General features: G+C 41.0%; 1 protein-coding gene across 1 annotated transcript in view; it reads left to right on the top strand.

The window, feature by feature from the left end:
• Positions 1 to 18,570, top strand: part of LIMCH1 (LIM and calponin homology domains 1) — a 113,157-nt gene that overhangs the window by 92,634 nt on the left and 1,953 nt on the right. The window contains exons 20-33 of the mRNA XM_035896755.1: positions 57 to 150; positions 2,525 to 2,697; positions 3,438 to 3,543; positions 4,779 to 4,853; positions 5,549 to 5,577; positions 6,586 to 6,669; positions 8,283 to 8,375; positions 9,328 to 9,432; positions 10,804 to 10,940; positions 11,728 to 11,849; positions 13,696 to 13,822; positions 15,205 to 15,291; positions 16,916 to 17,024; positions 17,918 to 18,020. Coding sequence (XP_035752648.1) covers positions 57 to 150; positions 2,525 to 2,697; positions 3,438 to 3,543; positions 4,779 to 4,853; positions 5,549 to 5,577; positions 6,586 to 6,669; positions 8,283 to 8,375; positions 9,328 to 9,432; positions 10,804 to 10,940; positions 11,728 to 11,849; positions 13,696 to 13,822; positions 15,205 to 15,291; positions 16,916 to 17,024; positions 17,918 to 18,020 — 1,444 coding nt within the window. The remainder of the gene's footprint in view (positions 1 to 56; positions 151 to 2,524; positions 2,698 to 3,437; positions 3,544 to 4,778; positions 4,854 to 5,548; positions 5,578 to 6,585; positions 6,670 to 8,282; positions 8,376 to 9,327; positions 9,433 to 10,803; positions 10,941 to 11,727; positions 11,850 to 13,695; positions 13,823 to 15,204; positions 15,292 to 16,915; positions 17,025 to 17,917; positions 18,021 to 18,570) is intronic.

The following is an 18,570-nucleotide window of genomic DNA, read 5'->3' as shown; positions in this document are numbered from 1 at the left end:
TACATACTTTTATTTTCACTGTACTCACTGTGTTTCTACTGTATTATTCTCTGCAGGCCTCCCCGGTGGAAGCAGATAGAGCTGCCAGTAAGCAGGTCGAGCCTAGCCCTGGAAGTGCGGGACCTGCAAGCCCAGCGTGCCCGTCCCCAGGTGAGTTGTTGACCTGGGATGTTGCTGCTTTCCTCGCCCCTGCCCTTGCCCACCCCGGGCTGGGCTTTAGGCCCAGCCTGCAGCAGGAGTCCAATAAGTGCATCTGCAGCGGCACCAAGAGGGTTTATTAGACAATGCAGATGATGTCAGAAATCTCAACATAAGAAAGACATTTTTTACAGTAAGAATGACCATTCAGTGTGACAACCTCCCCAGGAATGTGGCAGAGTCCCCATGGCTGGAGGTTTTCAAGGTGTGACTGAACAGGGTGCTAATCTCATCCAGGCTCCCTTTCCCATGAAAGGTGGGACCAGATGATCTATTGAGTTCCCTTGCAACCTGTGCTCCTCTGTCACTCTGTGATTGAAATGAAACACCTGACTGCACGTTGCTCGGGGTCCAAGTTGTCTGCTTTGCTGTTTGTGTGTGTGAAAAGCTGGTGCCACAGTGTGCTGTAACCAGAAAGCAATCAGGGCAGAAGCTATCAGTCAGTAGTAGCTTCTGTTCAACACTTTTTTTTCCTCCCAAGACCTTAAAAAATGGGGAAGGAGAATAAGAAAGGGCACTTCAGTCCTTGTAGGAGCTTTAAATGGACAGTATTGTGCACACTCCTGATTTTCTGCTTTAAAGCCTTTATGCGTGATTCCTAATCTGGGGAAGGGAATTTGCTGGTAAAATTTGAAGCTATTTTCCTCAAAAGGGTTTTTCTGAAACATTACCTTTGAGCAGGGATTTTATCTACTGCCTACTATCATACTAAGTTCGTGGGGTTTTTTTGTTGTTCATTTTTCAAAGTTCAGCTTGGTGTGGGCAAGTAAAAAGTAGTATTTGAAGTAGGTATTTAAATGAGTCCTCTGGCTTGTAATTGGCATATAAGCATAATGCTCCTATTTGTTGAGGATAAATGTGACTTAAGCAATTGAGCTTTGCCCTCAGACATCATTGCCCCAAGATGAGAAGCATATCCAGCCTTGTCTTGATGTGCTGCAAGACTCTGAAGCCCATGAGCGGTTAGCAAGGGCTCGTCAGCTGACTTAATTACCTTGGCTCATAGATGGCAAAGCACAGAGGTTAACAATCTTGAATTGCACCTGGCAGGTAATGTAGAAGCTGCAGTCTTGTGGTGAACCAACCAAATTCTCCTCTGAAGAGTCAGCAGTGATGAGTTGGTGATATTTGTCTACGGATCACAAAGCTACCTTTTGTCAGGCTCCACACCTGTGAGAAATGCTAAACATTAAGTATTGATAGTAAAGTCTAATATTGGTGGGAAAGGAAAACTGAGATAGCATTGCAAAAATTGAAATAGTAAAGGAACACGGGTTTTCATTATGTCTGCTTTGGAGAGATGGATGTGGTTGAAACTGTGTGACCTCCTTGTAGAATAAGCAACCTCCTCAGCTGTTCAGTACAAGCCAGATACTTCCATGCCACTAGCAGTGTGGAACCTGCTCCAAAGCGGTGTGCATCTGCTTGGCAGCAGGAGCAACTCTTGTCTCTGCTCGTGTACAGGTTCTTAGCGGAGCCTTGGGGTGCATCTCTTTCTTAGCTCACTCTCCTAGCCTTTCAACAAGGTACGTTTGGAAGCTGCTGCTGCCATGATTGCAGAGGGGACAGGATCTGAATCTGGAATTCTGTCTTAGGAGTTTAGAGAGATGTCCAGTTGCTTGTGCACTGCCTGGGATGCTGGAAACGGCTCTGCTTCCAATGGTGGTACCAGCTGACAAGAGCTTAGCTGTCACAGTCCTCAGCTGTAGGCCTGTGCGCTCCTGGCCCCTTCTCCCATAAACCAACATCAACTTGTTGGGTTATTTTAGGAACTGAATTACAATTAGGTTATTCCAGTCCAAGGCTTCCTGTTAGCATAGTTTATTTGCTGCCTGATGCTTGACTGCCATGGTTTAGTGGAAACAGGCAAGCTGGAATGTCCTCCAGTGCTGACAGTGAGACCATGTTAACTGCGGTATAGCTACTTGTCTGGGTATCATCTTAGGATAGGATTCAGTAGAGAGATCTATACCTCAGTAGGCAAGTTGTAGGTTGCAGCTCATCTTGGCTGAAGAGGAGTGTCTGAAATAGTTTGGGTGACTCTTCCCCAAGAACTGCCTCTCTGTTGTTGACCATGAAGGGTGTCCCATGATGCCCAAGTCAAGTGTAAGCACCTACATTTTGTCAGGTGAATTTCACCCTTAAAGTTTTGTCTTCTCTGAGAGATTAATTTTTCCTGTGTTGAAGAAAGATTATTTTTTCAAAACCTCCAGTTCATGAGTTCACAGTATAACCAGTAAGAAATTGGATTGTAAGAAATAGGTCTACATTTTATTTGAAAATATATCTTAACCTTGCAACATTATTTCTTGTGTGTGTGGATTAGGTTCAGATCAAAAGCAATTCAAGTCAACTGCGGCTTGTGCCAGCCCTGTTGTGAAGAGATTAGAATTTCTTCCCAGTCCTGTCCCCTCAGAGGAAGCTGCTTCAAGTGAGAATGATGTGAAGAAACCTGAAATGGAGCAGCAAAAGGAAGCTGAACTCCCTGCTGTGCCAGAGGTATGTATGGGCAAGAAAGAGAGGGAGTGGAAAACAAAACAAAAAAAGAAGAAAGATCTCTCATGGAAAGGTTTATTGTGCAAATTGGTATTTTTCTCTCCATAACATCACTTCAGGCGTTCATTCAAAACAATCTGCCAGGGAATGACCCTGGAGGATGGTTTCTGTGCCAAATTCTATGGTCATCAGAGAGTTGCCCCTCCAAGGAACTCTCCAATGTCTGCTTGTAGCGTTTGAACCTGTAAACTGGCTGGAGCAGAAATGAGAACTTAACCTGCAAACTCTAGTCCCACCACATGTTGAGAAGATAAAGAGTATCCAGAAGGTGTAGACAGTGGAGCTTAGCTTACCCTCTTAGTGCTCTTGAAGTGCTGAACAAGTGGGGGTGGTGGCAGGGGTGACAAATGGCCATAACCATACTGCTCTGTCAGGTAAGTTCAATGTTGGTCCTGGGTTAGGATCAGCTTTGGTGTGCAGGGCAGCGTGAAAGTCAACAACAAACAGTTGCCGGTTATTTCCAGGACTTCACTACTGCAGCTCCGTGTTGTAATTCATAGAATCATAGAATAATTTAGGTTTGAAAAGACTTTTAAGATCATCAAGTCCATCTCCAATTTTGGAGATAAGAGGCTTCATCTTTGATACTGTTGATTCAGAAGATAAGTAGAAGGGGTTTAAGTTAACCTTTGATTGAACCTGCTGATTTTTGAATGCTGTTTTCATTCCAAATGTCTGAACAGGTGATGAAACCAAAAGCTCTGGAACAAGAGGGGAGTATAGTATTGCCATTTTTAAAGAAACTACCCGAGACCAGCCAAGTTGCTCTGCAGAATTCTGGTCCACAAGGTGAGCAAACAGCATTTGGAGAACTCACCTGCACAGTAACTGGATATGTGTGTGTGGTGTTCAGGGAGAAGTGCCTAATTGATGACCTGGGTGGTTTTGGAGCTAAAATGGTTGTTTCCTAGTTGCATCTGACTGATATGGGTATTGTGGCTTCTGTGATGCAAAGGACTCTTCTGGCTGTTCCCCTTAAATACAACAGCAGAATTTTGGCACAATGGAGGGGAGCAGGAAGAGCTCGCACTTACGTGGCCTAGAAATAAAAGCTGTATTATGCCATTATATTTTATTAGTACTGCTGCTTGCAGATGAAAATGGCTTATCAATTGGTTTTATCTCACAACAAAAACTTCTGAAGATAAATTCTGCACTCAGCTGCTCATGTGGAGCTCCTTTTCATAGATGAACAATAAGCATACCTGGCCACATCCCTCAATTTGACCTGTGCCCATCACGAGTTCTTGCAAAGCAGAACTTCTTTTTTTGCCTTTTTGACAAAGTTTTGCTTGAGATTGATAATGTTTAGTAGTTTGATTTTATATTGATTTTAAAAATGCATGTATGTAGGTATTGTGAAAGAAAGAGAGAAAAATCGTCTGAAGTTTTCTTCCCCCTGAGAACTTACGATGTTGTTAGTTTATATACAGGTAATATACTGATTATCCTAGTGTTTTCAAGATTGAAACTACTAAAGGTGATCCACTGTGGAAAACAGGATTGTCTGAAAAGGAATAGAAGTCTCACTTGTTTTAAGTGGGGAGGCACTTTCCAAACAGGTTTTGGGAACAGTATCTTTTTATGTTAGGCACGAATCAATCCAAACACCAAGTAACAGATTGTATATCTCTCACCTGTTTTCTGAGTGATGCTGAAAACACTTGGCTGCTCTCTAGTGTTCACAGCACATAAAGCGCTGAAAGGATCACATAATCCTATAAGACGTATATCTGCAATAGGAATGAATGCGACCATCATGCAAAGACTTGAAGGAGCGGCTGCCCTTGACTAGCATTAGTTTGCTAGAGCTCTCATGCGAGGTTAGGTGCCATGTTGCAATGGTAGCATTTATATACGGGCAGTCCGTGTGATCTGCAGGTCTGTTGTAAACTAGCTGCAATGGGCCAAAGCCATTGTAGTCAAAATCCCTCTCGTGGCCAAGGTGGCTCGGGTCTGAGACTCCATCATCGCCTTTTGACCGCGCTGTGTTTCTTGTTTTGTCTCCGTGCCGTTGCCTGCAGAGCCGCCCCGCTGGGCCGCGGTTCCGCTTAGGGTTCGCAACAACTGGCGACGCTCACAGTTTTTCTCGCAGTCAGGTAAACGCGGTGCTAAGACCAGCTTCAGCCCTTCTGCTGCCTCCAGTTGTAGGTGTCTTCGGACATGGGGCTGGGGTGAAAGCTGATGGTCACGGGGACTTGTTCTACCTCTTGCTTTCGTAGAAAGTGTCTACAGTTCACAAAGAGCTGTTGGGTTGCACATTGTTGTGATGCCCTGGCTTCAGGCACCCAAATGAAATCACTTGCCTATAAATACTTTTTCCTTAATTTCTTTAAATCAGCCTAATTCAAAGACATTTGGATAGAAAATGGCAATGGTTCTCTTCGTAACTGTGGCTCTTGAATAGTGTAGTCCCATCCTTTTAGCTTTGCTGTGCTTTTTCCTTCCTTGCACTGCATCACGAAGGGAAAAGTAGATCAAAGTAGGTAACAGTCTGAACACTGCTAACGTCTGTGACCAAAAGTAGATGGCATTAGCTAGCGGTAGAGTAGAACCTGATGTTAGTTAATATTGTGCTCCTCTGTACTCAGATAAAAAGTAGTTTTGTTGGTGACGGGTGTAATCTTTTTTCTGGTTTATTTGCTTACGATTCGTCCTTGCATTTGGTTGTGGGAGAAAGTAGGAAACTAACATGAAGCTTTTTTATACAGATACAATGTAGCTTTAATTGCAGGCTAAGCACATTTTGCTGTGTTAAATTTAATTTTTCTTCTTTCTGTTTTTTTTTTTATAGCCGATTCTGAATGTGGTGACAAATCAAATGTGAGTACTTTTTTGCATCATTTGTTTTAGAGATATGTGTTTAGCAAAAGTGAATATTTTATGCAAACCATCTTGTAACATCCCCAAATCCAAATGAGAGGGTTTTTTCTTCGTGGAAATGAGAGAGAAAAAATACAACCCAAATCAAGACCTGGTCTGAATCTGGAATTTATGTGTTCTTCCCTTGTCCAGAAGGAATGCTAGCTATACAGTACTGGTATACTGGAACCACTAAAGATTCATAATCTCAAAGTAATATGTAACTTAAAGTCACTCATTCTACTTGAAATGCACAGAAATTAGAGATCACAATTCTGCTGTCTCCCCAATAAAAAAAAAAAACCAAACACCACAAATGCTACACTAAAGTACCCAGTATTTCATGTTTTGTTTGTCACGTAAAAATAGATGTAATCTCTTCCTGTCAGGTTCTAACACGACTCTTAGTGGAAAGGAATATGACAGCAAGTGTCTAAAATTGCCCTTGATTATAAGGATTTTGATCATGTAAATGTGTCATGCAATGGGATCCTTTTGAAGCTTCAGATTTATTTCATTATGGATAAAAATTTAAAACAAGGCTATAGGCTGGCAGCCATATGAAATGAGAGAATATATTTTACAACCACAAATTGCTTTGCATGTTGCGCAGAAGATTATAGAAAAGAAAAATAGATTGTCTTTAAATTTTAGTACCTGCAGGTATCTCTGGTCAGTGCTGCTTAGAGCTTTGTTTCAAATCTTTTTCCTTTTTTCCCCCTCCAGTTGAAATTTCCGAAGCCTGTCTTTGCAAACCAAATGATTATTTTATCATTTGGATACCTGTGGGCAATCCCAAGTGTCAGTGAAGCTAAGAATATTATCTGCTAACTGAGAGATCCATTACCTAGTTCTCAATTGCCCATTTTAACATCGCCGCCAGGGTTGGTCCAGATGACGTGCAGGTTTCTTGGTAGCCTTGTGAGGAACAGTGTTGAAATCTAATAGCTTGATTTTCCTTCATGCAAGCGTTTCAATTTCTGGTCCTGGGATCCAGAAGAAGAGCGAAAGCGCCAGGAAAGGTGGCAGCATGAGCAAGAACGCTTGCTTCAGGTAAGGAAGAAACTACATTTCTTCCACTGTGTGGCTCAGCTGTTGAATTGTCCCTTCGGATAAAAGTTGGGCGTCTTCCACATCTTCTGTGGATGCTTGAGCAAATTCTGTGGCAGATAAATAAGAACATGAGCATACGCACACGTTCTCTGTGGTTTGGGCACTCTGAACTTCTCCCTTCCCTACTCCATGCAAAGACCAAAAGGACTTAGTTCTGCATTCCAGTGCAGAGTTAAACCAAATGTTGATCCTCAACTATATACAAGTATGTATATAAGTATGTTGAGCATAGACTGTGAGCCTCTTTCTCGAGACTGGTATTTTGCTGACCCTGACGCATATACAACTCCTCTTTAAAATGAAAGTCTTAACAGATTTTTGTAGATTTCTGCTTTGTTCACAGGTTCTTCTTGGAAAACCTCAAGCTGAATTTGGACACAAAGGGTTTGGGGTCTTTTTGTGAGGGTGGAAACTCCCTCAAACAACTGCTGGTTTTGCCTAGTGGTAGAGTAAGCTGTAAAAGGTCTGGGTTTGTGTCCTAGCTGGGAGAAGTGCAGTGGCCCTGAGAACTTTAATTTCCCCATCAGTCAGTAGGGTCTTTTGAAACTGATTAGGTTTGGTCCCAAAGAAATCATATCTATCCTCTATGTAACAGAAGAGCAAACAACTGTCAAAGGATGGAGAATAATAAAATTGAGTCTTTTCATCTTTTAAGGCTGACTCGAGTGTCTCTCTGCTGCTTTCTTGAGATTATTTCTTTTTTAGCTAATACAGTTGTTTCCTCTTAAAATGGTGTAAAATTCTCATCATAATTTTTTCTGGCATATATGGGTGTTATTTCAATAGTCAATGCATCTCTTCTGGATTAGGCAGATGTGGTTTCTAATGTGAACAGAAGTTGGAACTGGTATAAAAGGGATATGGAAGTCACCGTTCTTCCCCATATTCAAACCAGTTCTATCAAACAATTTTAAAGATCTCTTTGAGATAACTTTTCATGCAAAACTGTATCAAAACAATTCTCAAGAAATAATTCCATCAGGGAGGAAAATAAACTACTTAGCTAATTATAAGCTTACCCTCTTCAAACCTCTATGCACTATTCATTTATCTTTTAAACTGGCACAGGTATTCATCATTCATTAAATTGTACTGGCATCTCTCTTGCATTAGTACAGTATCTGCAAAACCTGCTTGTTTATATGCTACTTTGCTAAAGTTACTAATGTGAAATCCACACCCAAGTGTTTTGGGGTGCGTGATAGCTTTTTGGAACTCTTAATACTGTATAATAAACAAGGAACTATTGAAGCTGTGGAGCATAAATTTAATTTCTGACCAAAGATTTTAAAACTTCTTCAAATTAAACAACTTCTAGTATGTTAGAAGTTCCTCATGGTTTGGAGGTGTTAAATATAAATGCTAGAAACAAGTTGGGAGAGGAGAAGAAGCTTTTTTTGACACCCATGGATGTTTCAAATTTTTATCTTCCTATTTCATCTTATTTCTGATTAAACCTCTCTTAGCAGGTTTGTTTTCACTATGGAGATACTACAGAATTTAGTCCTAATACAGAATGCTCTGAACTTACCTATATTTGTATCCTCTTACAGGAGAAGTACCAGAAGGAGCAGGACAAGCTGAAAGAGGAATGGGAAAAGGCCCAGAGAGAAGTTGAAGAGGAGGAGCGTAGATACTACGAGGAGGTATAGGGCTCAAAGAAGGAGGTCGTTTATTGAATTTTTTGTATTTAAATGCACCCACTTACATAACTTAAAAAAAATCCCATACCTAGATTAATTAAGGAAAAGCCTTCTCAAGGCTGAATTCTCAGGAGGATTGTTTCTCTTAAACACAATCATAGACACTGAGGAAAAATATTTAGACAGGTATCCTCAGAACCTCCACATAGTTGGAGGTGTCTAATTGCTGTGCAAGTCAGGGTGAGTCAGTGTGATTGTGTCTGGGCATGCTCAGACTTCCCTCCGGAGGCAGAGCCTTGTGCGTTTTGGCATATACTTGGTGTCTGGACTTGGTGGAGCTCCAGATGAAATTGTTGTCTGCCTCAGGCTTGATCATGTAGATATTTTGTAAACTGGCCTTGTTTTTGAAAAAAAATTTCACAGGAGATGTTCAAAGCTTGCAGTTGTAGAATATTAACAATATAGAAGACAGTGTTTTTCTTATGTCGTATGTGGGTCATTATTGCAGGAAATTGGAAAACGTTCATGTCTTCAGTTTGACTAGTACATTATGCACATTGATATCTTATCATCTGTGTTTGAAGGCCATACCTGTGATCTGAACAGGAATTTTTTTTTTTTTTCAACTTTCAGAAGAAGTTTCTCATGCACCATATTTTTATATGAAATTTAATAGACTGCTGTAGAAACAATGGTGTCATCCCCAGTGGAATATTCTTTCCAATTTTGGACATCCCATCTCAAAGATGGTAATGGTGAAAGGAAAGGGAGTGCAAAACCTTGGCGCAAATTAAAAAATGGGGTGTTACCATTACTCTTGGTACCACATGTCCTTACTTTGCCATCTAAATGTAAGCAAGTAGCCAAAATTTAGGTTTCGACTTTTTAAGCTCATAAGTTGACATTTTGTATTTTTAACCCCTGCTCTCTCCTGATCCTCTTTTTTTTTTTTCAGGAACGTAAGATAATTGAGGATACTGTAGTTCCATTCATTGTTTCTTCAAACTCTGCTGACCTCCTCTCTTCCTCTTCATCTACCACTGAAGGAAGCAAAACAGCGGTGAGTTTCTCGTGGATTAGCAAGGCAATAAAGACAAAGCTACCTAAAGTGCAAAATCTCATTCTTCTCTAAAGGCTAACGATGCCTGGAAACAGTAAGAGAATTCCCTGGATCCTTTCCATAGCTGGTGATATCTCAGAGTGCTGTAGCTTTTATATTTTTACAACTGAAGAGCCATACTCCCAAAGAAACTTCTACCATCCTATTTTGGGCTAGAGTAGAGGATGATACTTCCTCTCTCTGCAGCCACTTCTCTTCTTTAACTGGTGCTGTGAAAAAACAGTCACCTGTTTCTATTCTTTTAACTACCTCTCAAAGCCAACAAAATCCAAAGTGATTTCCCTCCATCAAAATCTTGAGTGTAAGACACTGCTGTAAGCATATCTGAGATGAGACTGAATCCTGCCTCCCCAATTTTCCTCCTTTTCTCTCCCACCACCTCTCCTAGAAAGCAGCAAAACAAACAGAGGAATGTTCACTCTGCTTTCTTTTGGCTTATGCGGCACAAAATATTAAACTTGATGCATCTAGCATTTAAGTAAATAAATGTTTGCCAGAGATCAGAGAATGACACCCCAGGTGAGATCAGTAGAAAAAATGTGGGATTCCCAGACTTAATTTTCTCCTGCCTAAGGCACCCACACAGACAGAAAAAGACATCTGCCTTTTTCCACTCAACTCCAGGATTAGGAGTACTGTATCATCTGGTTCTCCTCTCACCCTTCCTGCCCCCTCTTATCACTCATCCCTGTGCAGAGGCATTAGCCATGGCCCTTTTTCCACATGGCTGTGTAGCAGTAACTTCCTGGATGGAGTTGCTTATGTGATGTTCAGGGCAGTGCCTGCACCCAGAAGTGAAGGATCTTGTGCCATGACTTCCTGAAGCTCCACCAGTCAGGTGTGACCCACTCCAGTACTGTTTTGAATTAGTACTGGTGTTGCCATTTGAGCATGCCCAGAGCATGTGAGCCTCCTGGTAGAGTCAAGAAGCTGAGGTCCCTCACAAAGTCCTTCCAAGTCCAATGGTAGACTGTATAGACTCTTAAAGTAATTCAAGGATTTCTGCCAAAAATACATTGTGGCCAGTTTTGTTTTGTCATCCCAAACACCATCTCATAACTGGTCAGTCATGCACTTTTTTATTTCGCACTCAATTTAATACAATTAGTTGATTGTTTTAGCTGAAGTCTTTGTTAAATCCAAAGTTAGCCTTAACAAGGTCAAATGATTCCACTGTATAATGTGAGATGTTCTTTATGATAATAAGGTGTGTCAACACAGTATATCTGGGGGCAGCCTGTGCTTTTCTCATGCTTGTGCTGATGCCAAATTCAAGAGAAGCTCCTTGTTTCCTTCTCTGCTGTCTTCTAGAACACAACTGATTCAAACAGCTCTCCAGAGGAAGGCAAACAAAAAGAAGTTACAAGGCAGAAGAAGCTGCTCTGGGAGCAGGACAGTATACCATCCCCGAAAAGCAAGGAAAATGAACTCTGGCAACAAAAGAGGAGGTATGGATCAAGCCTAAGCATTTCTTAGCCCTGTGAAGCTTTGTGTTCTGTAGAGTTCTGGGATGTCACATTTGCCCATGATTAGTGCTGGAGCATCAGAATCTGCTGGCCTGGTAATAGGTATAATACAACCCAATCAATATTCACTTGCTGCAGGCTTGCACGTATACAGCAATGTGCAGTGCTAGTTTTTCATATCAGGCGGCCTGCCGTTTCGGTGTATGGCTTTGTTGAAAGGCTGTCACATCAGCCAGATCAGAGCTTCAATAGCTCAGACATCTGTGTGGCACTGCACTCTGCCTTGTGTACAAGTTTCACAAAGCTATTCGGAGGGTTAAAGGAGCAGTAGTTATTTTTATTCAGAATCTGTGTGACGCTGCCTGGCTATCTCAGAAGTGCTGTACCCAAACTTGCCAGTTCAAAGTCCTGGTCTTTGCCCAGCCACTAATAACAGCTTTCACAAAGATGAGAAGCGTCTGATGCTGAACACTGGATAGAGAACACTGAGAAAAGGCGTTCCTCTAGCAAATAAGCCATTTTCCACAAATCCACAATGATCTTCAGTGCTCATAAGTGGCAGTGTGTGAGGGAAGTAAGAAGACTTCGCATGTTTGGAGACTTGTTAATTCATGGCAGTTTATCCTCATTGTTTTGTCGTTGCTGACACAATAACAAAAATCTTGTTGCAAAAAATAGACTGATATTTAAAACTCTGATTTTGCCATTATATTCTAGGTGGCATTTTTCCCAGCATTATTTATACAATGTGATTTATTTTTATTGGCAGTGGGAATAAAGTGCCCTCAGGACACCCAGAGACGGGTATCTTGAAAGGAGGTGAGCAGGAGCACCAGGTGCCGGTGATGGAGCGCAGCTCACCTGCCAGGCTGAATCTGCCATTGACTCAGGGTAAGAGTCAAGACTCTTCATGTGCATGTATTCTTTTCCAAATAGAAATCTTGCAGATATTACAGTGGCTTGAAATCTAACTCAAAAGAATTGTGGAAATTAACAGTACACATATGTCTTCAAAATTTGAACGTCTCAGATTCAAAATTGAATGTCTCAGATTCAAAAGTTAATTTCTGTTAGCAGCAATAAATATGTTAGGGTGAAATATAAAATCTTCTTGTTTTCATCAGAGATGAATGTTTCAGCTGCAGGTAGGAATCTCATTTATAGGCCTGCATGTTCACAGTAGTAATTAAACACAGTTATCTTCCATCTTTTACATAATCTTGAATATGTATAGGATGTATCTTGATACAGAGAGTATATTTGCAACACTTCTTTCATGTTTTGATAGCTAATTAGATTCTTTCTATCTGTTCCAGTCCAGTAAAAATCACTACCTGTGATGTGTAACCCAAAGTGACACCTGTCTCAATTTTGTCATTAGAAATGTCTGATGACATTTAAAATTAAGAGATTTTGTTTAAGTTCCCATAAATATTGATGCTTTTTGAATGAAGAAATTTCCCCAAAGCACTCCTGTCAACAGGGTCACCCTAAAAAAAAAAGGCAAATTCACTAATTTAGCATCATTATCTAATACAAGTGAACAGTGGAGAGTAAGTAAGTAGGATTAAAGGTTTTGACATTAAGTTTTAGATTTTTGTTTTCGGTCTAGCATCAAAATTGTTGATTCTAAAAAATTAAACGTCTTACACGTAGAAAATGTTTCATCATTATTACTTGCTCCACATGCAAATTCTATTTGTTCAACTTAGCAGGTTTGCTTTCCTTGCCCACTATTTTATTGTATTCTTAGTGCTTTGATAAAGGTTTCTCAAATAAAGAAAACAGAGGATGGTGCCCAGCAATCCATCCTTGTGGATTTGTAGTAGTGATTAAACAAACTTCAAAGATTTAACAATTTTTAACAACTTCTGCTTATCAGGCTCTTTCTCTAGACTCTCTTCAACAACTTGGTCCCCTATAAATATTCTGACAGCTTCTTTCTTGTCCCTTAACACATCACATCCTTGCTCTCTCCTGAAATCCCTAAATAGTCAGGACTAGGATTTTTTTTTTTTCTTGATATCAAAAATAGGTAACAGGCCTTTCATAGGCCCTGATGAAGTTTTTCTTCTCCTCTAAACCAGCTGGTTGGAGCACAACAGGGTAAGGCCCTCCCCAACCTGTGAGCCACAAAATTAATGTGGAAGGATCCAGGTAGTGTGCTCTGTCTCAAAGGTGGGATGGTTGGCTGCGTGGGCATCACACATCATTGCGTATTGCTGGGAGGCTGTTATTGCCACTAAGCCTTGTGCAACCATCTGAAACAGAAGGAAATTACAAGGGAAGAAATCTGTTTATCAGTAGGCTTATGGAGAGTGGTGACGTCACCACCTTCCTCTTAACTCTTACTGTTGAGAAGTTTGGACTCCCAGGCACCAAGGGAAGTTTTTGTCTCTCTGGTGCTTCCTTCCTTAGGACAGAAATACTTTTATTTTCCCAAGTGCTGTTCGTGGACAGCTGTTTGACCTCTCCCTTTCCCCCTTCAGAAACTGAGATTCAGCAGCAGGATAGGTCATGTGTATGTGAAGGCAATGCAAGGGGACATTCTCCCATAGAGGTCTTTTAGTGTAGCAGAGCCTGTTTCTGACTTTCTGTGGGTTTTCTGAGAATTTACTTTTAAGTAACAGTACATCTTGTGTCTCCTTTATGGTGTGCCCACAAGCTAAGCTGGTCTGTAAGTATTGACAAAAGCATTTTATCACAAGGATTGAGATTTCCCCACCTCCCGTTGTAGATACAGTCTCCTGGAATCAGCAGTTGCTGACAAAGCAGTCCCCACATCGCGCAGAAGATATTCGGCAGAGACCATTCCTGGGCCAGAGTGCAGGACAACAGCCGAGCTCCACAGGAGAAATGAGGAGGTGAGAATGTAAAATGAGATTATTGAGGAGGTTGAGAAGTCCTGCTCATTCTGTTCTCCCTTATATTCCTACTCAGCATTCTTTATCGGTTAAATTTCATGGGTAGTCCCGCACTGTGCAGACACCTTTGATTACTGGCTTTCCCGCCAAGACTGCTAACGCTTATCTACTTTGTTTCTCATTACGGGTACCCCAGTAACTAGTTGCACAAGGGAGGACACCACCTGCTTGCCATTCTCTGTCTTTTTTCTCCTTAGGTCTTTAAGCACTCATCTACGTAACTGTTCATGTGCTTCATTTGTTTTAAGTCCCTGAGATAAACATTTATAGCTAGTAAGTGGCTAAATATCAGGGTGGCAATCTGAGGAAAAGTCTGCCTCTTTGAAGTTGGTATCCAAGAGCTTCACTCCCCAGCTTCTAAATACACCTTGGTTGCTACTTTCTAGTTCTTTAAGGATTATAGCTTTTAAAAGAAGATACATAGAGGTTAGTATTTTCTTTCTGCTTTGAATTTGGTGAGGTTTTTTTCTTCTCCAATGCTTTGCCTTGTGTTTTTGAGTGAGCGTTACTAAAAAGTAACCCCAGTTCTTTCAGTAAACAAGGGATATGTTCACCTAATATTTGCAAAAAGTGTATCTCTGTAATGAGAAAGGAACATCTGTTTTCATTAGCATATGCATGAACACAGTCTCCTGCAAGATATGTGTTACCTCTATGAAGCTCGTATCCAGTCAAAACTAATGTAGATTGAGGTTTGATTACCTATTGCTCATAACAAACTGCTCGTGTGTGTTTGAGAAAATTGTTATTGAATCTGTAAACGGCTTTAAGGAGTGAGAGCTTGAATCGATCCTATGATTTCTGATAACAAAAAACATCCATGTTTTTTCTCACCAAATTTTTTCAGGGTAGAATGGACACAAATAAGAATAAACCACTTTTCAGTGTTGGTAGCTTCCTTTTTACTCAGTAAAGGGTACAGACAACCATCAACAGCCCCACATCTGCTCTACCAATGTGCTTCTGCGCACATCCCCTGGGGAACAGAGAGTACAAGGTGGTGTGCCTTGGTTTAACCCGCCTTCATCGTGGTGTGAGCTACATTGGGTTCATAGGTGGGTAGGAGTCCACACATGGCTGATTACCTTGTGAGTTACCTGGTTAAGCAATAGCGAGGAGGCCAAGACTCAGAACCAAAAAATGTGTCCTATTTTTCATTGTATCGAAATGGCAGTGGGCAACAAATTTATACCTTGTTTTCCTTAGATAAAATCTTTAGAGCTTGGAATCCTGAAATTCATCAGCTGGAATTTCTCGGTATAAAACCTCTGGCTTGAGTTGTTCTTCAGCTGTAGTAATGCATTTTCTCTCCTGTATTTTAGGGCAGGTTATCATGAAAACTTCCAGTCTGGGCCATCATCTCCCTGCTCTCCTGCAGCTCCGAGTCAGTCACCCAACAGGTACAAAAGGTCAATAAGGAATTTTGCAGACCAAATACATCTTGTAGTTGGTGGTGAACTGCTGCAATGTAAATCACATTAGCATTATGTGGATGCACTATTAATGCTTCTAAGTATTGCAATTCATAACCATCCATGGAATAAACACGAAGCTCCCTCTCCCATATTTCTTGCCTGCTTCAGCAGTATTGTTATGTTTTCAAATAACACAGTTCAGAAAGCAGCTGTAGGACTCTGCTTGATCATTGACATTTCAATGAAATTGAAATGGGATAATATAAGCCCCAGTCAAAGTAAGCAGTAAAGCGTGAGTTCAGAGCAGTTAATCCAAAGGATGTTGTCTTCACTTTGAATAGTCACGTGCTCAGGAGCAAGGTATGCTCTACATGTTGTCACTGACTGACATTTCAACAATTGCTGATTTAAAAATAAATCCTTTCCCTTAATTTCCAGACTTGAAACACCTTTTGCTCTTTCGCTGTTTTTTTTGTTTTGTTTTCTTTTGTTTTTTAATTTTTCTACATTCATGCTAATCTGGAGATTTCATTCTCTCAGGCAATGAGCTGTGCATCTTTCAGTGAGAGATGTGTACCAAGTCTAAGTAAATGTTAACTGTAGCCTGATGGAATCGCTGATAATGTGGGGCATATTAAAATCAGTTGGCTTATTAAATAGGGTAAAGTAATACAGCACAAAAAAACATAGCAAGTTTTTGTTCTATTTTAAAAATACTTTTCTTCATGTTTGATAGCAAAGCCCTCCTTCCGATGCCATTTGCACTGACGTGAAACTATCAGGAATTGTTTATGTGAACAATTTCTTCTGTTCTAATTGTTACTGCCATTTTGGTGGGATTGCAGATCATTCCTTGCTACATGTAGCTAGTCATGATAGAGAAACTCTTTACAATGAGGGTGGTGAAACACTGGAACAGGTTGCCCAGAGAGGTAGTGGAGGCCTCATCCCTGGAAACATTCAAGGCCAGGTTGGATGGGGCTCTGAGCAACCTGATCTAGTTAGCGGTGTCCCTGCTCACTGCAGCGGGGTTGGGCTAGATGACCTCTAGGGGTCCCTTCCAACCCAAAACGTTCTATCATTCTATGGTTCTATGATAGCTACTTCATTAGCAGCTATATCCTGATCTGAGACCCTTTTCCAAGTTTTTTTCCTGAAATAAACCTTAGTTTTGGAAGCAATGGATGGGATGTAATTCATTGTTCCACTAAAAGATTAGAAAACTTAAAAATTTCTCAAAGCACTTTATTCTTTGATCCAACACACTTTAACTTGTCCTTGTAATGACTCTGCTAGTGGAGAAGTGAGTGAAAACAAAGGTGGACACAAGAATAACGCAGAGGGAGGCTTGTATCTCCCCTGGTCTAGCACAGCAGACTGGCAGGGAAATGGATCTGAGCTGCTGTGCATTCAAGCATTTTGAGTCCTCTGCTTGCTTGTCTGTGAGGCAGACATGCAGGCTGATCAGCAATATGATTGAAGAGTTAATGTGTATTTATGTGACACCCCCAGTGCTCCTTCTCCCATCCTGTCCCTCTCCATATACTTGTGTAAACATTTGGCTATGTTTTAGCATCAGTTGCTGTTCTGTTTTCTTAAAGTCCTGCTTGTCTCCTAGGTCTGTGAGCGGAAAGAAGCTTTGTTCTACCTGTGGGCTTCCTCTTGGAAAAGGAGCTGCCATGATTATTGAAACACTTGGTCTTTATTTCCATATTCAGTGCTTCCGGGTATGCCTCTTGCTTTATTTAGAAACATCTCAAGTCATGCACAGTGTGAGGAGAGAGTATATTGAGGCCTGTGCTCGTGAAATTGAAAATGAGAGGACCAAAGGATTTGTATGTTTGTTGTGTACGTTTGTGTGTGTGTTTGTGTTTGTTTGTAGAGAAGTGGAATTAATGCAGCTAATGTGTTGTTTTGTTGTCAGATGTGTTAATTGCACAAAACCCTGTGATTTAGCAAGCAAACTTAGCTTCCTCACTTACAGAGGGAAGCATCATATAATTTCCTAGTTATACTCATTTTTTAAAATATTTTATTGTGATTTTTTTTCAAAAACCCCGTCAGTCCCAGAGCCATCTTTGATCTGACCTGTGGTTGGAAAGTTTAGACTACATGTAGAGTAGATGATATCTTCGTCCTTTCACCAGAGCTCTCAACAGAAATACTTTGCGACTGTTCTTGAGTGTCTGAAGATAGTGTTTTCCAGAGAACTCAGAAAGTGTCCATTTCCATTATCTTTGGCCCAATTGGTTTTAGACATAATGAAGCCTTTTTTTGTTTTTGACATTTACCCAAACTAAACCTCTGGCCTCTCCAAGCTTTGTCCAGCACAAATGTGCTGGCTCCAGGATGCAACATCAAAATCAGTTGTCCCCTAAAATCACTAGACTTCACTTCTGTGAAAGTGGAGACTGCTGAAATCCAGGCCTAGATACTGTTGGCTCTAAAATAAACCTTTCACTGATTTGCAGTGCTCCCTAGGACTGTGGGCTGGGTTCTGGGGGTTATTTTCTTCCCAACTGTTCCAAGAACTATTGAAACAAAAGGCAAAATTTGGGGGGGAACTCTGATAGATAGTAGGGCATGGTCTCTCTTACTTTCTCTGTTCTTCAATTGACAGTGTGGCATTTGCAAGGGACAGCTGGGAGACGCAGCAAGTGGGACAGATGTCAGGATTAGAAATGGTCTTCTTAACTGCAGTGATTGTTATATCCGATCCAGAAGTAAGTACCAAATCCTGTCCAAAGGACAGTGAACTCTAACAATGCTGTTGCCATGATTTTAACTGATGATTTTTTTCTCCTTCAGGAAGAAATGTGTTTTCCCTTACAGCCTTCCCATGCTGTATTAATCATCCTCTTGTATCAGAAAAGATTTCCAAGCCCATTAAACCTTGCCCAGAGGATCTATGGTCAGCAATACTAAAGTCTGTTTCTGTGCATAAATGTAAACTCCTACACCGTGCACACACATTGCATATCCTGAGGGCTTGGATCTGTCACACTGTGTGAGGCAATGTAGATACTTCTACTAGCTCTAGGACCCTGGGCCTTGTTTGGAGAAGTTCCCATTTTTTATGTCTCCAGCCTCCATTTGCAGACAAAATGGTCAAGGAAAATATTAGGAACATTCTGTAACTCATAATAAACCCTTGTGATGGTATCCCCAGCCATGTGCTAAAGCATTGCTTGCTGCAAGTTTTGAAGAATGAGCCAGACAATTGCATGTCAGAAAAAAAAATTACGCATTTTTCTGCCTTAGAGCAGGTCACTT

The sequence above is a fragment of the Egretta garzetta genome, unplaced genomic scaffold (assembly GCF_000687185.1).
Source record: "Egretta garzetta isolate BGI_Z169 unplaced genomic scaffold, ASM68718v1 scaffold256, whole genome shotgun sequence".
Lineage (NCBI taxonomy): Eukaryota > Metazoa > Chordata > Aves > Pelecaniformes > Ardeidae > Egretta > Egretta garzetta.
Note: the sequence above shows the minus strand (reverse complement) of the source record. Positions and strands in the feature narration are given on the sequence as shown.